The 22,662-nt window shown below is 46.4% G+C and overlaps 1 protein-coding gene across 1 annotated transcript; it reads right to left on the bottom strand.

The window, feature by feature from the left end:
* Window positions 1-7,423: 7,423 nt before the first annotated feature.
* LANCL1 (LanC lantibiotic synthetase component C-like 1 (bacterial)) lies at window positions 7,424-22,485 on the bottom strand. Its single transcript, XM_010085787.1, has 8 exons — window positions 22,370-22,485; window positions 16,365-16,572; window positions 12,368-12,503; window positions 11,881-12,027; window positions 9,640-9,822; window positions 9,037-9,213; window positions 8,680-8,752; window positions 7,424-7,819 (listed from the first exon to the last, which is right to left on the bottom strand). The coding sequence occupies exons 1-8, from the start codon at window positions 22,428-22,430 to the stop codon at window positions 7,743-7,745; spliced, it is 1,062 nt and encodes a 353-aa protein (XP_010084089.1). The 5' UTR covers window positions 22,431-22,485; the 3' UTR covers window positions 7,424-7,742.
* Window positions 22,486-22,662: the final 177 nt, after the last annotated feature.

Below are 22,662 nucleotides of genomic sequence, written 5' to 3'. Positions count from 1 at the left end.
TAGCTGTGACCTGCTGTAGCTGCCACCCAGGTGGGGGTTTGTCCTCTTTCCCATGGCAATAAATGAGATTGAAATTCTTACCAAGGGTATCCCTGGATGTAGGATATGCTCTCATCCAAAACTTGTGTTTTATGGTGACCCTCTCACAGTCTCTTAGACTTTGTCTTCTGAGGTTTCTCTCACTCCTATTTTTTTCAGCCACTTGTAAAATCTGATCAGTCCCTTCCTATCCACTGCTGGGAGTGTCAGTACAGAGGAGTAGCATCTCAGTGGCAGAGCAAAGTGCTACAAAACAGCTCCAAAAAGCTTCTGGGAATGGGGGAACCCCCTGCAACCAAGTGATGCTTGGGGTCTCCCCTGCAAGGAAGCTGTTTGTCAGTACTGTGGTCTCCCCTTCACCAGTGAGGGGTATCCTTAAGAAGGGGTAGCTATAATAAAACTCGGCCAAATGGTGGAAATATGATCAACTCCTCAATTAATCTGATTAGAGCCAACAGCCGTTATGTGGAACATTTGCTCCTGCCCTGTATGCAGCTGCGTACTACAGTGTCACTATTTATGGGCCTGGCTCCAATGGGATTTATGGACGACGAAGCGCTACCAGTGGATTTGATTACCGCCTGAGATCACTGCAAATGCTGCAGCAAACTGCAACGGCTGCAAAATGAGCCTTGTTCAAGGGCTGCCTGACACATGTCCTGCCAGCGAGAAATTCCCCAGCCATGAGGAGATGGAATTAAATGGCTCCCCCACAGCCGTGCTCTTTTTTCACTTCTTAAGGCTTTCAAGGTGGTTTTTAGAGCTGTCTCTGTGCCTTCTCCATCCCTGGCTGTCTTCCTCACTGTAGAGGAAGCACAGCAGTGTCCTGTCATCCACAGGCTCCAAGGCTGGCCATTCGTTTCAGGATCTATTGTACTTTTTGGCCAAATTTGCCATCTTGCACCCTCTGGGGCAAATGGAGGGGATTCACAGCATCTGAGGGTGAAGGATGGTTGCAAGGTGTGCTGTCCAACACAAGGGGTGGGAAAACAAAATGGCTTGCATTGAGTTGAAAGCTACATGAGAAAGGATCTATTCTTCTTCTCCCCTTCTGCTGGTTCTCCTAGCATCTAGATTGCCCAGATATTGGGATGAGGTGGTTGCTGGGTGGTTCTCAGCTGTGCTCAAATGCTGCTTCCCCATGAGCAGCAGGGAGGGTGCAGGTTTCCTTGTGCTAAGCTGGTTTTGCCTTCCTCCCACATTGCATTTTGTCTTCCCTTTGCTGTGATGCTGTGAACTGGATTAGTGAAATGATCCAGAGTAAAAGCCACCACTCTTCTTCCCCAAAAAGGGCAGCATGAAGACAGAAGCAAGGGGGTGAGAGCGAGGTGGGGAAAGAGGTAAAACAGAAGTGTCTTCAGGCAGCTCTGCTGCAGGCGAAAACAGCAGGGACCACCATGCTGAGGCTGAAAGCTGGTCTGAGTAACACTTGGGAATACAAAGCTTTGGGGGAGAGGCAAAAGCAGGCTCTGTCTCAAATTAGCAGCTGCATTGAGACCTGTTTTGTTCTGCTTTTCCCCAACAGCTTCTGAGGGAGTGGCTTTGATTCTGAAAGAGCAAAAATCCTGAAGGATGCAAAGATGCGATGCTCCTCTTTGGGTCTTGGAGCGGCCATGCATTGTACCCGCCCAGGCAGGCAGAGATCTTCGTGCTCATCCTCTGTTTTCAAAGGCCAGTTGTGCCAATGGGGTGGTACCAGGATGGTGGGCAATGCTTGTCCCCAGACACCAAACATTCACAGTGGTGCCAGCACAGCCATTGGCACAGCAAGTCCCTCGTCTCCTCTGTGGGCTTGCAAAGCATCACCGAAGCCAAGTAATGTCACTTTTGCTGTAGCAGCATCCGTGATCCTCGCTCCAGAGCTGGGTAGGAGGTCTCTGAAGCCCAGTCGGTATGAAGTGATATTCTGTAATCTTTGTCAAAGACAGAGGGTACAGGAGGGATGAAAATATATTTGTGTTAAAGAGAGAGTGGTGGTGTATCTGTTTCCAGCTTGTGGTACGGGGATGCTCAATGAGGGACATCTGAATGATGGAAGAGTTTGCTTGTTCTTTCCAAAAGGAAAAGAACAAAATCAAACCCAACAAAAAACTCCCTGTCAGATCTTGCTGGGATCCTTTAATTAGTATACCAAGACTTGCTGTTAAGGTCAGGTACAAAAAGGCTTATTAGCTAGGCCTGAAATTTGATCAACTGTTCTAAGTTAATTAAACTCCCCCTGACTCCTACCTGCAGTTGTTGTAGAAGGGCTGCATCCTAAACTGCTCTAAATCAGCTTAACTCCATGGGCTTTACGCAGCTCCAGATCTGGCCCATGTAAATAATTTTTTCCAGAATGTTACTGCCACCGAGAAAAGCAGAGCTAAGGAGGAAAAAAAACCCAAAACCAGAAAGGCAAGCAGAAGATCCACACCGGCTATAATACTGAATTTGGGGGTTTGAGTCTATGTTGGCCTGAGCTTAGTTATCTGCTTCCTGCTGGGCTGAGAGTGAGTTTGGATGCTACCACTGCAGAACCACTGTGCACAGGAATCTTCCTGAAAAACCTGAAAAAAACCCCCATGGCCTGAAAACCCTTACTCCATGGGGCATAGTTCCCTGCCTTGCTCTTCAGTCCCTGGGTGTGGCAGAAACAAGGGGTTGCCTGAAAAGTCCTGAGCTTGCCCGTCAGTGGGGTCAGGGAGACCCAAGGCTGCTCTGGCCCTGTTGGCTTCGGGTCATGTCCTGAGGGGGACAGCACTGCAAACCCATCTGCAGGAGCCACTTCAGCCCTACCTAGGCTTGAGTTTTCTCTTGACACAAAAATATCTCAGCAGATAATAAGCCAAATAATAAGCCTTGGCACCCTTACACATGTGCCCAGCTGGGTTTTCTTGATGCTTGTGCCCTTTTGGGATGTCCCCAAACCATAGGGGGTTCTAGGGGAGGCATGTTTGGTAGAGGAGACTTCACAGAGCCAAGGGCAGCCTGTGGGGATGGAGGTGGTCAGCTCTGCAGTTGCTGGGAGTTGGGAGCAGTTGGTGAAAGAACTTGTGCACCATCTGTAAAACTGCTATGAGGAGGCATAGAGCCAGGGCATCACCCAACATCTGGAGCATTTCCTTGAAAGCCTGCCCATGTAGCTGAATGGCAAGAGGAGCTGTCCTCCCCTGTGGGGGCTTGTGGAGGAACTTGGGTGGCTTCAGGCAGGATTGGGAAAGATGTGCTTTCTTGGGTGGTGTTTTTTGGGGGTTTTTTTTGAGGGTCTGTATGACTCAGAGGCCATGCACTTTGAAGGGTTTCCACATTTCTCACATCTGTCATCCCACACACTATACAAATATCTCATCTGTGTGGGCTTTTTGGTTTGAGCACCTTTCCCAGGGTTACCCAAGCGCTGAATCCCAGCTCTCTCCAGATATGATGGAGCAGCTGATGGTGAGTGTGCGCCTGGCAGTGGTAGGGTGGCCTCTGCTGTCAGGCTGCATTGCCACCTGCTGGGGGCACACAGCCCCTTTCTGAAGCCACCTCCCCCCAGCAAGGGATGTCCCCAAGCCAGCAACCCTGCCGGAGACAAGCCTAGCTAGGCACCACCCTGTTTCCTCAGATGCTTATTTTGGGTAGATCTGCTGCCTCATTCTTTGTTGGATTTTGTCTTCAGACACTTTGTAACATTGTGAGTTGTAGTTCTTGAGCTTTAGATGTTGTGGTCTGGGTACTGGCCTTCAGTTCAGGTTTCTTTCCCAGGTACAGCTCAAGGGATGCGAGGGACAGTGGCTGAAGAGCTCAGCCAGTCTGGGCAGGAAGATGTGAGGAACCTGTGTTCTTCCCAATGTAAACAAATTTTTAAAAAAATAAAATAAAATCTCTTGCAATAAATCAACTGTATGTGCTGGGACCTTGGTGGCCTGGAGCAGGACTTGTGGTCTCACTGGGACCAACCATGTTCCCTTGCATGTTACCATTTGAAAATCCCACTCCAATTAACCAAGGTATCACACTGTGCTGGAAAAACATGAACAAAATAAAAGAGGGGAAAGGGGGAACGGTGAGATAGTGGTGCAGATGAGATGCTGGAGAGAAGCAAGGTCTGTCTGTATAACTCATGTAAATGAAGCCCTTTGCCAGCAGCTTTGTGTGTCGTGTGGTTGCTTCTCCCACCGCTGCTTTTGTGGTATCGCATGTGGGACATGCAGCCTTAGTTCTCCACCTTGCCCAGATCCGTGCCTATCAGACAGGAAAAATGTCTCTGCTGGGGACAGGAGGCTGAGCTGGCGTTTGTGGAGGCTGAGTTGATCTTCTGCTGTGCTTTCTCCCTATCAACACAAGGAGGGTGTCTGCCATGCTGCAGCCAGCAGCCTGCTCTGAAGTAGTTTCAAAGTGAAACCAGTGTGCATGAAACCACTGCAGTGGTGGTTTGTAAACTAATTTGTCAGATGAGCTGTGTCTGATTGCTAATGCTGTAGGGGGTGAGGATCACTCATGGGGGGGATTTGTTTCGCAACATAGTGTTAGCCACAGATTTAGCATCAGCACTGATTGCAGTTTGTGGGCATTTGAAAAGTTAGCATGCAGGAATGGGAAATTAAATAAGTTGGGAAGAGGCAACAATAACATATCTGTCCCCTTGCACCATCCCTGTGTCACCTCTTTGTAGCTGAGGCTGCTGTCAGCTCTTCAGAGCTGAAACCACAGCAGGCTCTTTGGGGAGATGCACACCTACAGGTGAGATTTGGTTAATAGTATTTGGGACATTTTTCATCTTACTGATAACACTGGTATACACAGGGGGTGACCACAAACTGAGCCAGATGGCAGAGCATTCAAAAATGTGGTTTTTACTTATTTCTTGGGAGTATAAGGCACTTGATTTTTTTTTTTTAATGGATCACCATTGTGGATAAACATAACCAAACATAAACTAAGTGTTAAATGACTGCACTTCTGGTAAAGGCCCTCTCATGTAGCTTGTTGAAGCAGAAGCAGTTTTCAGGCTTCTTCTTGCTCACACTCCCTCTGCTTGGCACAAAGATGGGTGGAAGCAGGCAGCACCACACCCCTGTATGAGAAAGGAAGGGCAACCAGAGAAACAGCACTATACTGCTTTCCCATCCTGATTGCTGGACTCTTCAGAGAAAACCTTTATCACAAACCTTAAGAAATTGAAACTGTAGACTACCAGGCTGTGTAGGACCTCAAGCAACCTAATTCATGCTTGTGCTGGAGGGCAGGATCACCTTTACCTGTACTGGTAGTCTGGTTTTAAAGCCGCTGGTGCTGGACAGTCACAGTCTCCCCAATGCAGCCTGTTTTTCCTTCCAGTGGGCAGGAGGGTGTGTTTTTTGGGAGGATCCACATCCTCTTTCTGGAGGCCAGCACTGCACACAGGTGTATTTTGGTGCAACTATGACTGACCTGCAGGACTGTGGTCTCAGCCATAGTCGGGAGGATGCAGCCTTGGAGGGAGATAGCACTGCAAAAGGATGTCCTGGGAGAAAGGCACAGCCTGCGAGGGAATGCACAGAGCTGGCCTTGATGGATTTGAGACAGGGAAAAATGTGAAATACTCTTAACACTCACGGTGGTTGGGAGTCCAGTGAGCATCTGGGAGCCACCAGGGCAGCTGTTGTGGCGTATCTTGATTTCTTCAGAGATGAATCCTGGTCATGGGGGGAAGGTAAAAACAACCCAAAGCTTGTTCATTTCAGCATTTTTATTAAACAGTGCTCCACTCAGCAGTTGTACACCAGGCCCTGATGATCCCCTGATCAGTGTACGGACCCTGGGATGTGATGCTGCCATGACACCGGCCTGCAGAAGCAGCGCCCAGAAGAAGCTTTTACAGAAGCAGCGCCCAGGAGAAACCCAGAAACCCAGGCTCAGAGCAGTGTCCCTACACACCAGCCAAGCAGGGAGGTAACTTACAGCAGGCCACATGTGCTACAGGATCCCACTCCCAAACTCTGAGTAGCCCCATCTTGCTCTAAAGGCTGTGCCTCCTCCCTTCCAGTCACCTCCCTGTGTTGTTCAGGCCCTGTGAATTATAGAGGATGACCACTGCTGAGTCTGCATGAGCTTTTGAAGCTTCTCATAGGGATGCCCAGCCCAAAGCAGATAAGCTTCTCTGCACTTCAGGCTGTCTTTTGATGAACTTCCAGAAACACATGATGGCAGCAGGAAGCTGGGCTTTGAGGAAACAGGCAGTCTTCCAGGTATGGTTTCTACTCTTTGCTGGAGCAGCCCATCCAGGAAGTTCTTGAGGGTCTGCCTTTGCTGCTTGTGATCAGGCACATGTGAGCGAGCCCTGTCAGTGTGCCATGTTTGGTCCTCCTGCTTCACTATCACTGGTGCAGGAGCAGTGCTGGCTTGGACGTTGCCTGTGCTGCCCTGCAGCTGCTTCCTGTAGGTGGCCTGAGGCACTTGGCAACTGGGCCCTTAAAAAAATCAAAACTCACATCCAGTCTTGTGCAGGCTGAGGAGCTGCCCTCAAACAGCACAAACCTGTATGGCTGCATCAGCAACTTTCACTGTGCTCAGTGTTTAGCTCATGCTCAGTGCTAAGAAAGTGGTTTACGGGGTCAGGTCCCTAATTGCTGCAAATTAGTGTAGCATCAGCTAAGGATGGAAAAGCAGATTTACTCCTTACAATTATCTGGTCTGCTTGACAGGTCAAAGTTATTTAACCTAGGGGAGATTTTCCAGGTGGGTAGATATGTGGTTGCATATCAAACTACAACACACAGTAACAATGCAAACAAGTGACTCAAATTATCCAGGTTCAGGAAAGCTTATAAAACAAAGCATGTAAACAACATCTATACAGGTAATAGGTTAAACACTGACAGAACTCAGTGACATACATTTATTTTCCTATGCTGCTGCTGGTGGGCCTGGCACTGCCTAACACCTACAATATTCATACACAATTTTAAATAAAGAGTGGAAAATATACTTTCAAAGCTAAACAGAAGAGACCACACCAGCAAGCATGCTTAGCTCCCTTTCAGATTGGAGTTTTCCATTAGATGATCACTAGACTTATGCTAAACCTTGCAAAGGATAGCAAGTAAGTACAAAAGCTAGTGGATTATTTGTCCACTAAAGCAGGTGGAAATTCAGGACAAGGCTTTGGCATGCCAGTTCCAGCTGTGCCATTTGCAGTCTGACATTAAAAAAACGTATAGAAAGACTCAAGTCCATCACATTCCCTTCAGGTGGAACAGCCCAGCTACTGAACTGCCTACTCCCTGAGTGCTCAGTAAGAAAACCCTTAAAAGCAACTTGCAGGGCAGTAGTCGCAGTTTTTCACCTTTTGTTTTCCAACTTTTGTTTTCCAAAGGCAACTAGATTCCTGAAAGTTTTTGTCAGCATAAAAAAAAAAAAAAAATTAAACAGCCAAAGTTAAATCCAATAGAAAGCTTTCTCCCAGGAAATGGGATACAGAAAATAGCAAAACTCTATAGCCAACAAAATACTGTACACTTTCTCCCTGCTCCCACCTGCAACCCTGCATTTTTTAAGAGACACCAGCAAAATCTGCATTCTGTCTTTTAAACTGAAACAATGCAATGAGATGACTAAAAATATTAACTCAGCATGCCGTCAGGAGGATGGATTTATGTTCAGTTAGGTAAACAACGATGAGTCTGGAAGAAAGAGAAAGCAGCTTCAAACTGCTTTTCCAAGTGCAGAAGGATTCAGGCAGGAAACTGCCAAACTCAAATTTAGAGTTCAAATGCGGGGAACTTGGCCTTGGTTGGCACCAGCAGGTCCGCAAGAAAGTAGATCGTTCCAGCCATACCTGAAGATAAGAAAACACAATGTCCTTCAGAGATTTAGGCACCCATTTTGTCAATTATCAAGAGGATGAATGAGTCATGAAGTCAGAAAAAAGGAAAATGTTTTCAGAAGGACCTACATTATTTCCAAGGTCTGAACCCAGGTTTCCCAAGCAACTTGGGTACATCAGTGGGAAAGCATTTTGAAGTTCATCAAATGTTGAAAAGCACCTGGGAAAACATGATGGACCTTTCCCTCCTCCAGCTACCTCCCTTCTCCTTTAGCTGTCCACAGGTTTAACAATTTGCCTATCTCCGGTCCTCACTGCTGTAACTGCCCTTGTTCCTTGGCCTGCAGCAAAGCTATGGAGACTTACGTTAGCTGAGGAACTGGCTCTTTCAGCAATACCTGCTGATGGCAGATTTTGGGGGAGCTGTGAGCAGGAGCCACAAAGTGCCATAGGAGCCAACAAAGCCTACAGAAGCAGCCCCATTTGTTCCTCACTCACCTTTGGAATGGAACTGGAAAGCCCATGAAGGATTTTAATCCTTAAAAATACACAGAAAAGAGACTGTCTGAGAAGCCAAGCTACAAATTACTGTATGGTAGACTTTGGCCTGTGCCTGTTAAAGAATTCCCCTTGAGAGCTGTGTGCAGAATTCTGTGCAGGAGGCCCAAGAGGACAAGATGCTCTATCTAAGACATTAGCCTGTGTTACAAGAAGACACCTTCTGGAAAAGGGTAAAACCAGTGAATACAATTTCCTTCCCATCCTGTACGCTGAGTTTTGCAAAGCCTTCAGTGGAGCGTGTATTTGGTTTTCCTTGGTGCTGGACTGGCTCAGATCCAGGAGCAAAACAGAAGCATAGAGATGGAGCTTACCTTCAAAGAGGGAGAATGGCGTGTCTGGAGTCCGGCAGCCATGTTGACCATAGCTTAAACACCACTCTGCAAACTGTGAAAAGAGGAACAACAAGTGTTCAAATTCTGTTAAAGACAGATCTTTAAAAAAACCCACCCTCATCCTCATATTATCCCTTGCAGAGTAAGGCTTCTGCAGGGTATTCCTTCTGTACAGGCTGTCAGACAGTGACTGTGCTGCTGAAGGACGATTCTGGTGGAGCTGGCCAGAGCTAGGTGCATCTCTTCCACACTAGAAATTAGGTTTCAAAGGCAAATTTGATGAGGTAAAAGGCAGAAGTGAACAGTCCCCTCTCCCTTCCTTACATAGGCTCTCACCTTGCAGGCCCTGTACAGGTATTTCATGTTCTGAGTGAGGTTGTACAGCGCTAGGAAGCTGTAAGCATTGCCAGCTGTCCCATGGCACAGCCCGTAGCCTTTCTTCAGTAACCCATGCTGCCAGATCACTTCTGCGCACTGTATGGCATCATTTAGGTACTGCTGTTCCCCAAAGACCTGCAGAGACAAGAAATATTCCTTCTTGCCAAGGCAATTTCCTCCACACAAAGAGCATTCCTGTGTGAGCGGGGAGGCTTGGGTTAATTAGTTTCTCTCCTACTGAAGTCTTAATGCTGTGACTTTGCTCTCTACTTTAAAGGAGGATGTTTTTGATATGATGAATGGGGCTGTAGGACCATTACTTCACACACAACTAGTTGTCACCATCAGTCACCTGCAGCAGGACACCCCAGAGAGCTGATGGGTATTTTCAGAAATAGTTTTTTAAAAGACTAGTTTCTGTTTTGGTCAGTGGTCCCTGTGGGGTGATTGCACTGCAACAAGCCATCCTTCTCTCAGGCAGGAGTGTCTCAACAGAGTCTTCTCCCTGATGAAGTTCCACATTTAGGGGTTCCCAAAGGGTCTTTGCAAGATTTCTGGTACCTTGTAGGCCTGGACAAGCATGTAGATAACACCGGGTGCCCCATGGCACCAGTGGACGAGGAGGTCTCTGTTGTCATCGATGCATGGAGGGTAATTGCCGGATGGGAACTTGAGCTGGCAGACGTAGTCCACACTGGGTTTGACTGCGTTGTGCAGTTTTACTTGGCTCACTCCAAGGCCAGGCTAAGAGAGAGAAAGCATTAAATCAGGGAGAATTAGCATTTTATCTCTCCCTAAGAGGCACAAGATCTGCCTGAGAGGCAAAAACAAAGCCAACTATGGCCACGTTCCCTCTTGCTCCTTGTAAAAGAAGTAATTTAAGAGGCACAAGATCTGCCTGAGAGGCAAAACCAAAGCCAACTATGGCCACGTTCTCTCTTGCTCCTTGTAAAAGAAGTAATTTCTTTGGTCCTGGCTTTCCCACATCACAAATACCTGCTTAGCTGCAGGCTGCTCTGCCTTCAGCGCGGACTTATTTCCAGTCACACCCTTGCATCCCCAGAAACAAAGGCTGCCCCTAGCATGTCACCCACCCCTCTAAGCAAAAGGGCTTGCTGCTGCTTTTCTTGAAGATGAGTAGGAATAGTTTCAGATACCCAGAGCTGGAGTAAAGAGATAAACTCCATAATAAAAACAGTATGAACAATGAATACCAGGAATGATTCCTAGCACTGAGAGCATCTCAGATCTGAGCTGCTGGGCCAGCCAAGCTGGCAGGCTGTGATGCTGCATTTTCACAGATGTTTCTGGGTAATTGCAAGGGGGTGACCTTGCTGACCCCAGACAGAAGTAGGGGAGTTGCTTCAGTGTCCTCTTCCAATGCCACTGCCCCACATGAAATTTGTGCAGTTCTAATTTCCCATAGCAATCTGCAATAAGCGCTCTCATCCAAGGATCACACTGTTCCCAGGCTGATTACTTGAAAATTAAAAATCAATACTTGTGCTGTAAAACCATCAGAGATAAAAGTCCAATGTTCTCCTCTCCATCTTTCCCTTGTTTGCTTCCTCCAAGGCTTTCTGTGCAGCATGCCTGGCTGATCCAGGCTCCTTGTACTTCATACAGCAGAGAAGCATGAAGTCCATGCAGTGTTTTATGGGACGCTTACACTTAAAATTCTTTAAAACATCAGCCTGAGAACAAGCTCAGGGACTCGGTGCAAATTTGGGCTCACAGCACACTGCTTTCTCCCCTGCTCCCAACTAGCCATGCTGTACTCCTAAGCAAGAGTCACCTCACTTCTCTCTTGACAAATCTCCTTCTGCTTAAAAAACACCAACCACCCCTTCCTCTCGGAGTCATGTAAGAGGGTTATATTCACAGCAATTCCAGTTATCCTGTATATGGGCTTGAACTTTGAGGCTGCTTAAGGAAGGAAAGCTCAAATACTTGAAACCTGGTGGCTTTTCTCCACCTGCTGTGAGAGTTGGGTCTAATAAAGGCATCACTTATTTCTATGAACATTGCTACATTAAAATAATTTGCATTGCTTAGTGTGTGCCCTTAATGCTTTGAAAATGCAATGTTATTTATTGCTGTTATTTTTCTAAGAGCTTAAGCACTGTAACTTTATGCATACAGTGACCCACACAGGGGAATTACCACCCTTATTTCAGAGACAGGGAAGGGAATATTCCCAGAGCTCCAGTGAGTTGTGCAAAATTGTGAGAAAGACGGCATCAGGGCAAAGGGGCATTCCAGCTCCCAACCTCTTGTCTTGCCCTGCCTACTTCAGGCCCTACAGAAGACAGCTGTTATCAAAGTAAAAAGTTCCACCTCTTTCCTGTTCAGATACAGGCCTTGATTTGGAAACAAAGGTACTTTCCTAAGTACTAAGCTTTTCTTACAGAGCTTCTCACTCTGTAATGATCTGAGATTGCTCCAAGTAACCACCTCAAAAGATGCACAAAACCCACACATACCAACAAATGGGGATATTTTTTAAGTAAATAACACAAGAGGGGGAAGCTCAGACCCAGCTGACCTACAGGCCTTCATTATCTGAAACTGCTAGTAAAATGCAGATCACATTTCTCTGCAGATCTTCACAGAAGTGGGAAATTAAATCTCACAGACTTGGAGAAAACCTTTAGAAGTGGGGATGCATAATCACAGGAGTAAGTCCATAAGACGAGGGATCTTGTCCAGCTTGACATCACCAAGAGCCAATTCAAATGCTCCTCCTTGTTCAAAGAAACATTGAACAGCTGCTAAAGGCCTCTCCCCTCCACCACCTCTTACCTGCATGAGGTAGTAGTAAATCCCAGCCAAACCATGGGCTGCCCCTACGTAGTACTCCTGGTACCACTCGTAAATCAGTGGGCTCTTCGTTGTAAAGTTCCTCCTTTTGGCCAAGCTCTCTCCTGAGGCTACAACTGCTTCACAGACCTGTGGATGGGAACAGGTGCAGGTGAAGGAAATGCCGCTGTCTTGGACACAGCCCTGCGAGTATCCTGACACTGAACAAAAGAGCTGTTTTTCTGCCCAAGCAGAGGGAAGAGTGGGGGTGAGGGAGTGAAATGTATGCCATTCAGTACTGCCTATGGATTTATATGGATGGTGGGGGGGCATGTGGTGCTTTGTCCCTTTGGAAGAAGAGTAGCAGGGATGCCATGATATGGTTTGTCCCCTGTTGCCAGAGTTCTCTACATCTAGTATTGATTTTCACCTGCCCAAAGATGAGCTGCATGGGAAGAGACAACTGACAAATCATCAGAAGCCACAGTACCTGCTGAATGTGACTTTGAGGGATCTTTTCTTCTCCAAAGTGCTTGTTCACAAATATTAGTGCATAGAGATAGCCCATGCGCCCATACAGCAGTTCGTCTGGCACTCGGGGGTCGAGCTTGTGTAGATGGAGCAAACTACAAAGAAAAATTCATATAGGGGAGATCAGAGGACGCTCAAAGCCATGTAATCAAGCAGTGAGACTGGAGCTCAAAAACACCGCGTGTTCCTTCATGCTGCCTGTGCTCTGGAGATGTCACTCTCTGGGTCTCAGCCTTCCAGCGATACAAGGTGCAGAATCCCTCCTTCCCCTCCGATTTTTGTTTGGGTTACTGCTTTAGTCTGCTAAGCTCTTTATAATGCAGTCATACTATGTGCTTGGTTTTTAGAGCACCAGCCCTGGGAAAGCTACTTGTGGGGAAACCTGGGCTATAGGAAACAGTCAGCATAACCATTACCTCCCTGTGATGCTGCTGGCAAGGCAGACCCCCTGCCAAAAATGACTATTTTCAAACTAAACTGGTATCTGTTTAATTTGGCTGCTCAAGAGATGCTAAAGTCAAACTAGTGCTGATGGTATGTGGAAAAATCTCACCCTTTACGTCCAGAAGTCGTGATAGAAAAGCCCCTTTCTCTCCATGCCTGCAAGTGGCCAGGGCTACGCTATCCATGGAGAAAGGTGCTTCCATGAGCTAAAAATCTAGGTAAGAGGTGGGGAGAAGCAGCTGGACATGTTTAACACCAAGCCTCTGCAGCATCTGTAAGAAGTCTTCTCTAGGGAGAACTAAGTAGTGAGGACAGCTCAGCAGAGCATGAGTGCTGCAGGCTGTCTGTGGTATGACCCTGCACTGAGGACAGCTCGGCAGGCACCAGGCTTTAGTCCACAAGTGTGGAGCGAGAGGTCTGCTGGAGTCAGATATTTTCTTTGCCGTTTTTCTGTTATCATGTTGCAAAGTCAGTGATATTCCTCGTATGCTAACAGAGACTGACAGCTCTTCACACTGGTGCTTTGTAGCCCAGTTCACTCTTGATGCAATTTTTTTCCTTTGTTTTGCCTCTCATCACACCTCCAACAAGGCTGGATGTCCTTCCCCGCCAGAACAGCAGGCAGGGATGTGACTGGTTTTGGCTTGACTTTTCTGTTCACCCCTGAGACAGCACTCTGAAAAATGCCATCACTTTTAAAATACCAGCCCAAGTGGCTTCAAGGCTGTTCTTTCCTGACTAAGAAACCAGCCAGGAGAGCTGTGTATGTGCAGGGCTTCCCTGTCACAGCGGCGTGAGGAGCAGAAAAGGTGCCTTGGCGGCCTTTGCTCCTGGGCAGAACAATGTGTTGCAAAGGAAAGAAGCAACCGAATGTCCGGAGTACCCTCGGAGCAGAGAGAGGATGCTGGGCTGTGGCTCCTCATGGCAGGAAACTTTCCCTTGGCACTGGGCTCAAAGTGAGCAGGGATATTGAAGGAGAAAGGAGAGCAGTGTCTCAAGGTGGACTGGCCCTGTCTCCTCCTGTACCACTTGAGATGCGCATTGCTCCATGGGGGAGATTTCTCGCAGATTAAACCCAAGAGACAGACTTTACATCCAAGACTAGGAGTAAGCAGGGGTTCCTCTCTCAGCTGTATGGGCTGAAAGGAAAGCCCTGCTGCCTCCTCATGTCCCCTGTCCCCAAGTCCAAGGAAGGCAGATGAAGAGGAGGGTTTCCAAGGAGGAAAAGAGTATTTTGACAGACTCTGCCCAGCAGCAGGCTGGCCAGAAGAGATGCTGGCTGGTGATGTTCATCTCTGAGATGTCAAGGAAATATTAGGTGCAATAGAAGGAAGGGATGGGTGGATAAACAGTAATAACCACAGTAGGATTTTCTGAGGTTTGGATGTGAAATATTTTTCTGTGGAGGTCTGGAGCAGCTGGAGCTATTCTTGCTCCTCATGCATTACTGTTGCTACCTCAAGCTCCTTTCCCAGCCAGGATAATCAGGGGAGGAAGCTTGCCAGTGGCTTCTGTTGTTTTAGAAATGTGGGGCAGGGCTGCATGGCATGTGTGCAGCAAGAGATGCCAGGGATGCTGCTGGACTCATTGCATGTGGAATGCAATTCTCAAGTGTGAGGGGGTAAACTGAGGTCCCTGAAAGGAAGAGCCACTCCTGCTCACATATCAGCCTATTACCTCAACTGTCAAAAATCAGAAGCTTCTGGACAGAGGGAAAGCGACGCAGCTGTAGAGAAAGATGGGATTTTTGTATGGCCTAAAAGCAACCCTTTGACCTTCTGAATTGGTGGGAGATGGCAGGGAAAAGAGGACTCCTGCAACACAGCTCACATTTTCACAGGCTCTTGGAAAATGGGCTGCCCTGCACATCTGTTAGTCATGAACTCATTTAGGCAAGAGCAAGGAACTAAGAAAAAGCAAGCAGCTTTCTCTTCCACTGCAGGTAAAACCTGGCTGATGGATTCTCTCCCCGGGCTCTGTAAAGATGTGGTGCTTCGAAAGACAGAGAACAAAATGGAGAGAGGCCTTCCTTCTCCACAGCTGTAACAGAACTGTACTTTCTATGCACTTGTACTGCATAACTTAGCAACTGTTCTGTAACTAAACAGCATAGTCAAAACCCACTTAAGAATTTCAATTAAGGGAGCCATTTCTCAAACAAATACTCTCTTTTTAAAGGTAGCATGGTCAGGCTAACTGCTCTGGGAATTGGTGTCAGAGTAAGGACAGTATAACTGTTCATTTGAAAAAGCCACATTTTTCTTCTTTCCTCCTCTCAGATGTAGGAAGAAAACAACTTCCAAGGCTCTGCCTTTATTATGCCATTAGATGGCAGTGCAGAATTAATCATGAGTTTCCATTCTGTCACAGAACTGTAGGCAGAACAGAAGGGATGCGGGGAGGGGAGAGCTACAGCAAGAAAACACGGATTAGAGATTTTTCACAACTTGGGGCTTATGCGTTGACCACAATTGGCCAGTCCTGTTTGGCAGATTAGTTCCCTTTTTGTTAGCAAATACATTAATCATAGTGAGGTTCACCACTGTGAGACAGTATTAAGCAAAACATAAACTGCAGATTATTTCAAGAATAAAGAAGAGTTCTATCCTCAGACTGACATCCACATAAACGAGAAGCTACTCTTAGTTAAGGGAGTGGTTGGTGTCCAAACCATACGTACACTGCTGATTCCCACCCACTGCTTTTTTAATTGATACTATGAATCACTTGCTCATGGCTGTTTAAGGGCACTCAGTATTGTTCTGAAGTGCCAGGGGTTTTGTCTTATTTTTGCGCTGACCACGCGTAAATGGAAACTCTTTACAAGGCTGTTTCTCACCTTCTCAAAACTCATCTCTCTTAAGCAAGAAAAGCTTGGAACTGCATCTCCTTAACTTTTTTCTTTCCTCTGCCACATGCTGATTCTGACTGTAGGACTGCTTGTTTGTCCTTTTCTTGTCTTAAGTACCCAACAAAAATACATTTGAAAACAGTTGAGGAAAGGCAGGAACCAGAAATAAATGAATCATAACCAGCTGCATTCAGCAGTTGAAAGGGATGCTGTCAGTCTTAAGTCAAGGTCAACTTAACAAATAGCAAGTGGAAGCGAGTGACAAAATTAATCTAATAATCCTGCCACATTTCTCCTTTTCATCAAAATGGCTCTAAAGCTAAATTTAAGGGTTCTACAAAAATACCAAACCTCAGCTCTGTTTTGTTTTTTTTTTTTTAAATTTTGGCATTTTTTTCTTCCTGTGTTTATCGGACTTATTTTTAAGATGGCAATACCAGCTGAACAATATCCTTGCTCCTCAAGCGTGTTTGTCCTTAAGCTACCTCTTTTCCCGGGGCAGAACAAGTTTGCGCAGCCTTGCTAAGTTACTGGATTCACTCACATCATACTGCAATAAAATGTGTTCAGGCTTGGCAGAGAGTGCCTGGTACCAGCCCAGCCCAGCCCATCTCTATGAGCCAGAGGAACATTAAGTCAAAGACGTAACCAAGCATTTTACCGAGTCACGCAGTCTTCTGACTGCTTTTTGTTCTGCAGTTTGTGGTAGACTACAGCAGCCACTGCCAGAGGCCCAGCATCTCCACACAAGAAAGTGATGGATCGTCTTGTCAGGCAGGTCAGGCTCTTCTTCACATACTCATGGGCCACCTGAAGATAGGCTGGGTCTCCATACACATCATACAGGTGCAAATACAGCAAAGCAATGCCTGCAAAAGGAACATAAAGGTTGAACCCACCAGAAAAGTTTACCCTTCCCGCTATGTGCCCTGGCTATTTTAATGAATCTAAAAGCCTGGCCGTCAGCCTCATTTAGGGCATAAGCCTTCTATACAGGCTTCTTAGGCACATCCAGGGGCATAACCCATAGCATCCACAGCTTCTTTTCCTGCTTTGTGAACTCTGTGTACCCAATGCTGTTCACGAGTGGACTACAGGTCAAGACAAACAGCGGTGTCTGACCCAGGAGGTCCTGGAGGACAATGGAGCTTCTGATACACAGGTTACATACAATTTTAGTAGCAAAGAGCAAAAGATGGGACCTAGACAAACCACCTAAATCTATCAACTGTAGCTAGGACTGTTGCTAAACAGTGGAGGAAAAAAAAAAAAATCACCTCTGGGCAAGATGGTACTTGTTGCAGAGTAGTGCGAAGTTGTTATCCTATCTCAATTTTCTTTTTCTTCCCACGTCAGGAGGTAAAGGGCTGGGTCACATAGTTTGGATTGGATTTTTTTAAAAAGTGACATGTCATCATCACTGAGAAGCAGCAACCTTAACACATCCTACTTGGCTCTTTTGCTTGGTTGTTATGTTTTGTTTTCTTTTTTTCCTTCCCTCCCACTGGGAAGCAGATCCCTGGACACCATCTGCTGCTGAGAGAGACTGGTGGAGAAAAGAAAGGGGCTGCCAGACTCTCCTCTGCAGCACATCATGAATGAGATCAGCCCTTACTGGAAACAGCTACCTGGAACACTGGAAAAGGCTGCATGGTCCTCACTGGAGGTTTTCCATGGGCTGGCCAGCTACAGAAGCAACTCTGCTACTGAGAAGTCACATCAGTTGCTGTCCCTTGCCCTGTCTTCACCCAGCTCTTGAAGCTTTTAGTAGGTACCTGAGGAGCCCTCAATAAGTCTGTGTCCGAAAGGTCTGCCCCATTTGAACCATCCTTCTATCTGGAAGGCATCCTCAAACATGCACTGAAGAAAGCTACTGGCCTACATCACTTTGAGAAAATCTTATTTCTCCCTTGCCAGTCACCATTTCTAAGAAGACTCAGGTCCTGTGTATAAGCCTAAATTAATAGAGCCAATCTCTGCAGATTTTGATGTGGTAAGGTGTGCGGGGACAAGCATGCTGCAAAATTCCTTTCCATGGTACTGAGGACAATTTTATATTTAGATTGTTTTCTCATTTTGCACAGGTAATCTCCAAAGTATCATGCTACAGACAACTCAATTCCACATGTATATTAAGGGCAAATTTCCATTTCCTGCTTAAGCTAGTACCCTTGTACTCTCTCTGATCAGTTCAGTGTCAGTATTTCCAGAGAGAGCTCACATGTATGGTGCCATCATTCAAGTCTATAAGGATGTGGGTATGAAGCCCTTCTTCAAAGCAGAACCCTCCTCTTCCAGCTAGCAAATATCAAGTGATTCTCCTTGATTTATTTAGGACCTAGCACAGCTTCTAGACTTTAACAGGCCTGATATCTGAGCACAACTTGCACTCCTGACTTATCTATTTTAATATACAATTTTTTGCTTTCTAAGTAGCTTCTATCCCCACTGCAATCATACCACCCTAATTATGTATTTAACTACCATGCTAAGACCACTGCTAGGATTGAATTCTTAGAAAGTAAATATCTCAGCATTGTTTTCCTCTTACTGCTTTGCCTCTTCTCTTTTAAAATATTTCTTGCCCCCTTTCCTACCAGGTTCAATCATCTTTGGAAAAGACTCCAAAAAAACCCTTGACCTATACTTATGTTGGATTGCAAACAGTTCTGCTGGTGGGAGAACAGCAGTAGTGAGACAAAGCTTACCCTTCACACTGAATAGAGTGGACAAAAGTGAGAGGAACCTCTGCCTGGTGTCAGCTCCACTGCAGTCCCCTTGCTGACAGTACCAGCAAGGACGCCCAGTAGACATGTTCTGAACGTGCCTCCTTGTCCATCAGGAGCTGAGCTGCAATGTGGTCTTTCACAAAGGACACTAGGTTGGCAAGAGAGATTTCTTGACCTAATTTGGACCAGTTCCAAACCGGCCATCTATAGTAACAAAGAGCTTGGACATCTGGCATTCATCCAGGGAATGAAGTCAGCCAATACCCTCAAAGCAGGATGCGAAACACAGAGGGAAGAAGCAGAAACCTATCTCTGCACATAGTGATGGAGCCTGATGACTTCTACTGAGAAACCTGATGTCATTTTAATGAGTTAGGCATGGGGCATAAGTTACAGAGAGGGTGGCATAGCTTTACTGCCCAGCTCAAAGGACAATAAGCATATTTTCTGGTGCAGACACATGGGATGTTATCTTGTGCTCATAAATGCATGCCAAAGCCATGCTGAATGTGGCAGTGAGACATCTCCGGAGGGCTGTACCATCCTGTGTTCAGAACTGTCTGAACAGGTGCATTTTACTGCAGCTTGCCTTCCTAGTGCATTGTGGGACCTGGGGAATTTCTCAGGATGCGTCAGCTTCTCCAGCCTTTAAACCTGGGCAAAAAAGCTTCTTTTGTAAAAAGTTTTACTAAAGAAGCTTTACCCAAACAAAAAAACCAGCCCATCCCAAACCAAAACTACACATTACCCTATCAGAGAATCCTGCATCAGGTTAGGTTAGAAGGTATCTGTGGAGGCGATCTGATCCAACCCTCTGAAAGAAAGGCCAACTTCAAATTTACAACCCAACGCACTGAGCCTTTTCCAGTCAAATACTGACTATCTCCAAGAACAGAGATTTCACAAAAACTAACCACCAGGCATTTGGCAGGAATGTGGTTTATGCGGGTGACACAAGGCACTCTCTTCTCTCTCATCAAATGCAGCCTCACTGCCTCTTATTCTGTGGGGATTATCTGAGGATTTCTGTTTTTCTGAACAGAATTTGCTTACAGAGATGCAAGTTCTCTGGGTTCTGAGGTTAAGACTAAGATATTGCACTAAAGTTAATGAAAGGTGTTTTTTCCAGAAGTGTTCCTGAACTGGTACGGTCAGAATTTCTATCCATTCTTAAATGGCTTTTCTTTCATCTCCTATGTCTTTTGAAGTCCTTTCAAAAGGCAACTCAGCCCTGCTCCTTGTCTCCACTTGCCAACAGGCCAGCCAAAAGCTGTGGGTGAGGCAGGCCAGCTGACTCACCGGCCTGTTTCAGAGGCCCTCGAGCTCTGAAAGCCAGGACTATGACAAAGAAGGGAATGCTTACATGGGAAACAAATTTCAAAGGCACTGCCATAATGTGGAGGAAGGGGAATCTCTCCCTTATATACTGTTTCAGGTAGCAGATCACCTCATCATCTTGGACAGACACAACAGTCCAGCAGGCACCAGATTTGGGAGCTTTCTAGCTTCTGCAGTCACCTAAGAGGGGACAGGAGTGAAGCCAGTCTCCTTCCATTCCCCTTCCAGTATGTTCCCAGTTGAGGCAGTCTTTGGAGAGAGGCCTCTTGCACTATGAGAAATACCAACACACACGTACGTGCTCTTCAGCATCTTCATGCTAATCTATTTACAAATGGATGAGGCAGTTGTACCTCTGCCAGGATTTGAACTGTTTCTGATTCAGAATTAGCTTACGGCAGTTTACCTTCCCTCAGTCAACACTCTGATACCAGTGAAAGAGACTAAGACGTGGCTTCCCTAGCATAAATGCAGGGTGGGGGAACAGTGCTCTGTCAAGGGTGGTGGGAAAGAAACAGGCACCAGAATAAAATGCCAGCATATGCTATGTATTACTGGGTGTAATGTAGTACACTCAAGTATGTTACATTTCACACAGAGTTTCCACTAAGAGAGCCGCATTTCAAATCTCCTATTAGCGGCCACAAGAGTGCGGGTTGATTTCAGACTGCTGGGCAATGATTTACATGAGAAGATACTCAACAAGCCTTTTCTACATAAGCAATTAGAAGAAAAAAGCTGCTGTCTTGTCCCAATTAATTTTGTCTCTGGAAACCAGCACTGAATAAATTAATATGTCTAGGATTATAAAGGAAGGGAGGGCGACAAATATACAGTGTAATATCTGCAAACTTCGCTTTGCTGGCTGTGACTTGCAAGAAATCTGTCCCTGGGTTTTTTCTAATCCTATAGCCAAGGCAAGAAGGTTGTGTGCCCAACGAGGAATGATCCCTGGGAGGAAAAGAGAATAATTCCTCCTGAGAAACTACCTTCCAAATAAAAACGAGCAGAAATCCTACCAGAGCTCTCAACCACTGTTTCACATCTGCAGTCACTTTCCCACATGAAGGTCCTTAAGTAAGGGAAAATGGTTTCTGGGGAAAGGTGTTCACCTTCTCCCTGCAGACTTTCAGAGTGCTCCTAACATCAGCTAACTGTCCTCCTGCTTTATCTCCTGAATTATTCTGTCCAGAGGTAGACTCTGCCATCATGCCAAGTAGCACCCTCATGACTGAAGACCACCTTTACATATGGAGTGCTTTTCATCTGAGCACACCTCAGAGCAGGATCACACCAACTGGAAGACTGAACCTGTCTCCCAAGGTGAAATCAGCCAGCACTAAACAAAAATGCATAAATTCACAGGCAGCAACTGAAGAAATCAGAGTTCTCCCACGCCGGAATTTAATACTGGCATCCTAGCATTTCTTATGAACTGCTGTAGAGTACTCTCAGTGCCCGCCTACCTTACTAAAATTTTTAATTAGGCATTTCTGGCATTGCTGTCATCAGGCTGCAATGTTAGTTTAACACCACCACACAATGATCTCCCAAGCAAACTGTTGGCATCAAGTTTCACAGCATCCAAGCACAAGCCAGCTACACCCAGATTATAATGTAGAAAGTTGCTTTTTAGAATTGCAGTGCATTGGCCAACAACAAAAAAAACAAAACACCCAAAAAAACCCCAAAAAACAAACCAAAAAAGCAGCAAAGACTTGCAGCAAACATGAGATTAATTGCAACTACCCCAGGGTCCCTCCCTAGAGCCTGGGACAGCGCAGAAGGCAGGAAACCTAACAAAGCACAAAGCAGTAGGCAAGGTCGAGGCGGCAGAGAAAGGTGTGTCCTCTCTGGCTCCAGTAGGTAGGAAAAGGGAGGGGAAGACAGGGAACAATCCCAAGGAAAGAAAACCAGGTTGAAACTGCAGAACAGGAGAAAGACAAGCTCCTGGAAGCTTTGCACACAAGAGTTAGTCTGAGGAAGGCTTCCATCCTTCGTTATACTCACACTTGCATTTCTGCTCCTTCCAGCGGGTAACTGGAGAAGAACTAGCCCTGGCTAAGTGGAAAGGCACTACCTGGGGAAAAGGAATGAAGCAACCTGCCAATCAGACAATGTCAAAAGATAAAATTCAACCCAAATGGAAAAGATGGACATTACTGCAGGCCCTAAGACCACTGCTGCCACTCTGCAAGAACTCCTTGCAGGTAAATGACCTATCATGTACATCTGCCTACTAGTCACCATCCCCACCGTGGCCACATTTGGAACCAGTCCCTTTAATGGTTCCCTTGTTTGCTGTCAAGCAGGTGCTGCCTTTCTCTGTTGCACACATTTGTCACTAATCACTAAGGGAAGACCAAGCCCTGCCCTGCAACACCATGATCTTCCCTCTGCAGCTTGAAACCTGCTCCAAAAATGGGGAGTCCCAAGAAAGCACCTTGTTTTAATGGATGAAAACATGGACAAGAAGCACTGTTCCTGACACAGGCCTATGATCATTCAAACAGCCAAAAAACCCATGGTCTGCCTCGGCCTGAGCTAGAACACTCCTTCGGAGAGCTCCTGCTCCGTCCCACCCCAGCAGCCGCCCTACCTGCCCACCCCGTGTACGCCGTGCAGTCCTGTGGGTCAGCGGACTTGAGGCCCCTTTCCATCTGCTGGAGCAGCTCCCTGATTTTATTATTCAGCCTCTGCGTGAATTCGGGGGTCAGCTGCAGAGAAAAAAAATAATAAAACCACCAAACGTGAAGGAAACACGGGCAAGCAAATGTGGTAAGCTGAAGGAACTCAAAAGCGAGTACAACCAGGAAACCGGGTGTTTTTTTAATCTGACAGGTCTCTGCTAGAAACCCTTGGCTACCTCAGGACCAGGCTGGGCTCCTGGCT

The sequence above is a fragment of the Pterocles gutturalis genome, unplaced genomic scaffold (assembly GCF_000699245.1).
Source record: "Pterocles gutturalis isolate BGI_N339 unplaced genomic scaffold, ASM69924v1 scaffold24615, whole genome shotgun sequence".
Taxonomy (NCBI): domain Eukaryota; kingdom Metazoa; phylum Chordata; class Aves; order Pterocliformes; family Pteroclidae; genus Pterocles; species Pterocles gutturalis.
Note: the sequence above shows the minus strand (reverse complement) of the source record. Positions and strands in the feature narration are given on the sequence as shown.

What these genes read in the sequence shown, in the direction of transcription:
- LANCL1 (XM_010085787.1), bottom strand. Translation starts at nt 22,430, where the DNA reads ATGGAAAGGGGCCTCAAGTCCGCTGACCCACAGGACTGCACGGCGTAC. An exon ending in TCAGAAGACTGCGTGACTCG is followed by an intron (nt 12,504 to 16,364) that starts GTAAAATGCTTG and finishes TTTTCTTTGTAG; the next exon opens with TTTGCTCCATCTACACAAGC. An exon ending in GCCATTCTCCCTCTTTGAAG is followed by an intron (nt 7,820 to 8,679) that starts GTAAGCTCCATC and finishes TCTTATCTTCAG; the next exon opens with GTATGGCTGGAACGATCTAC.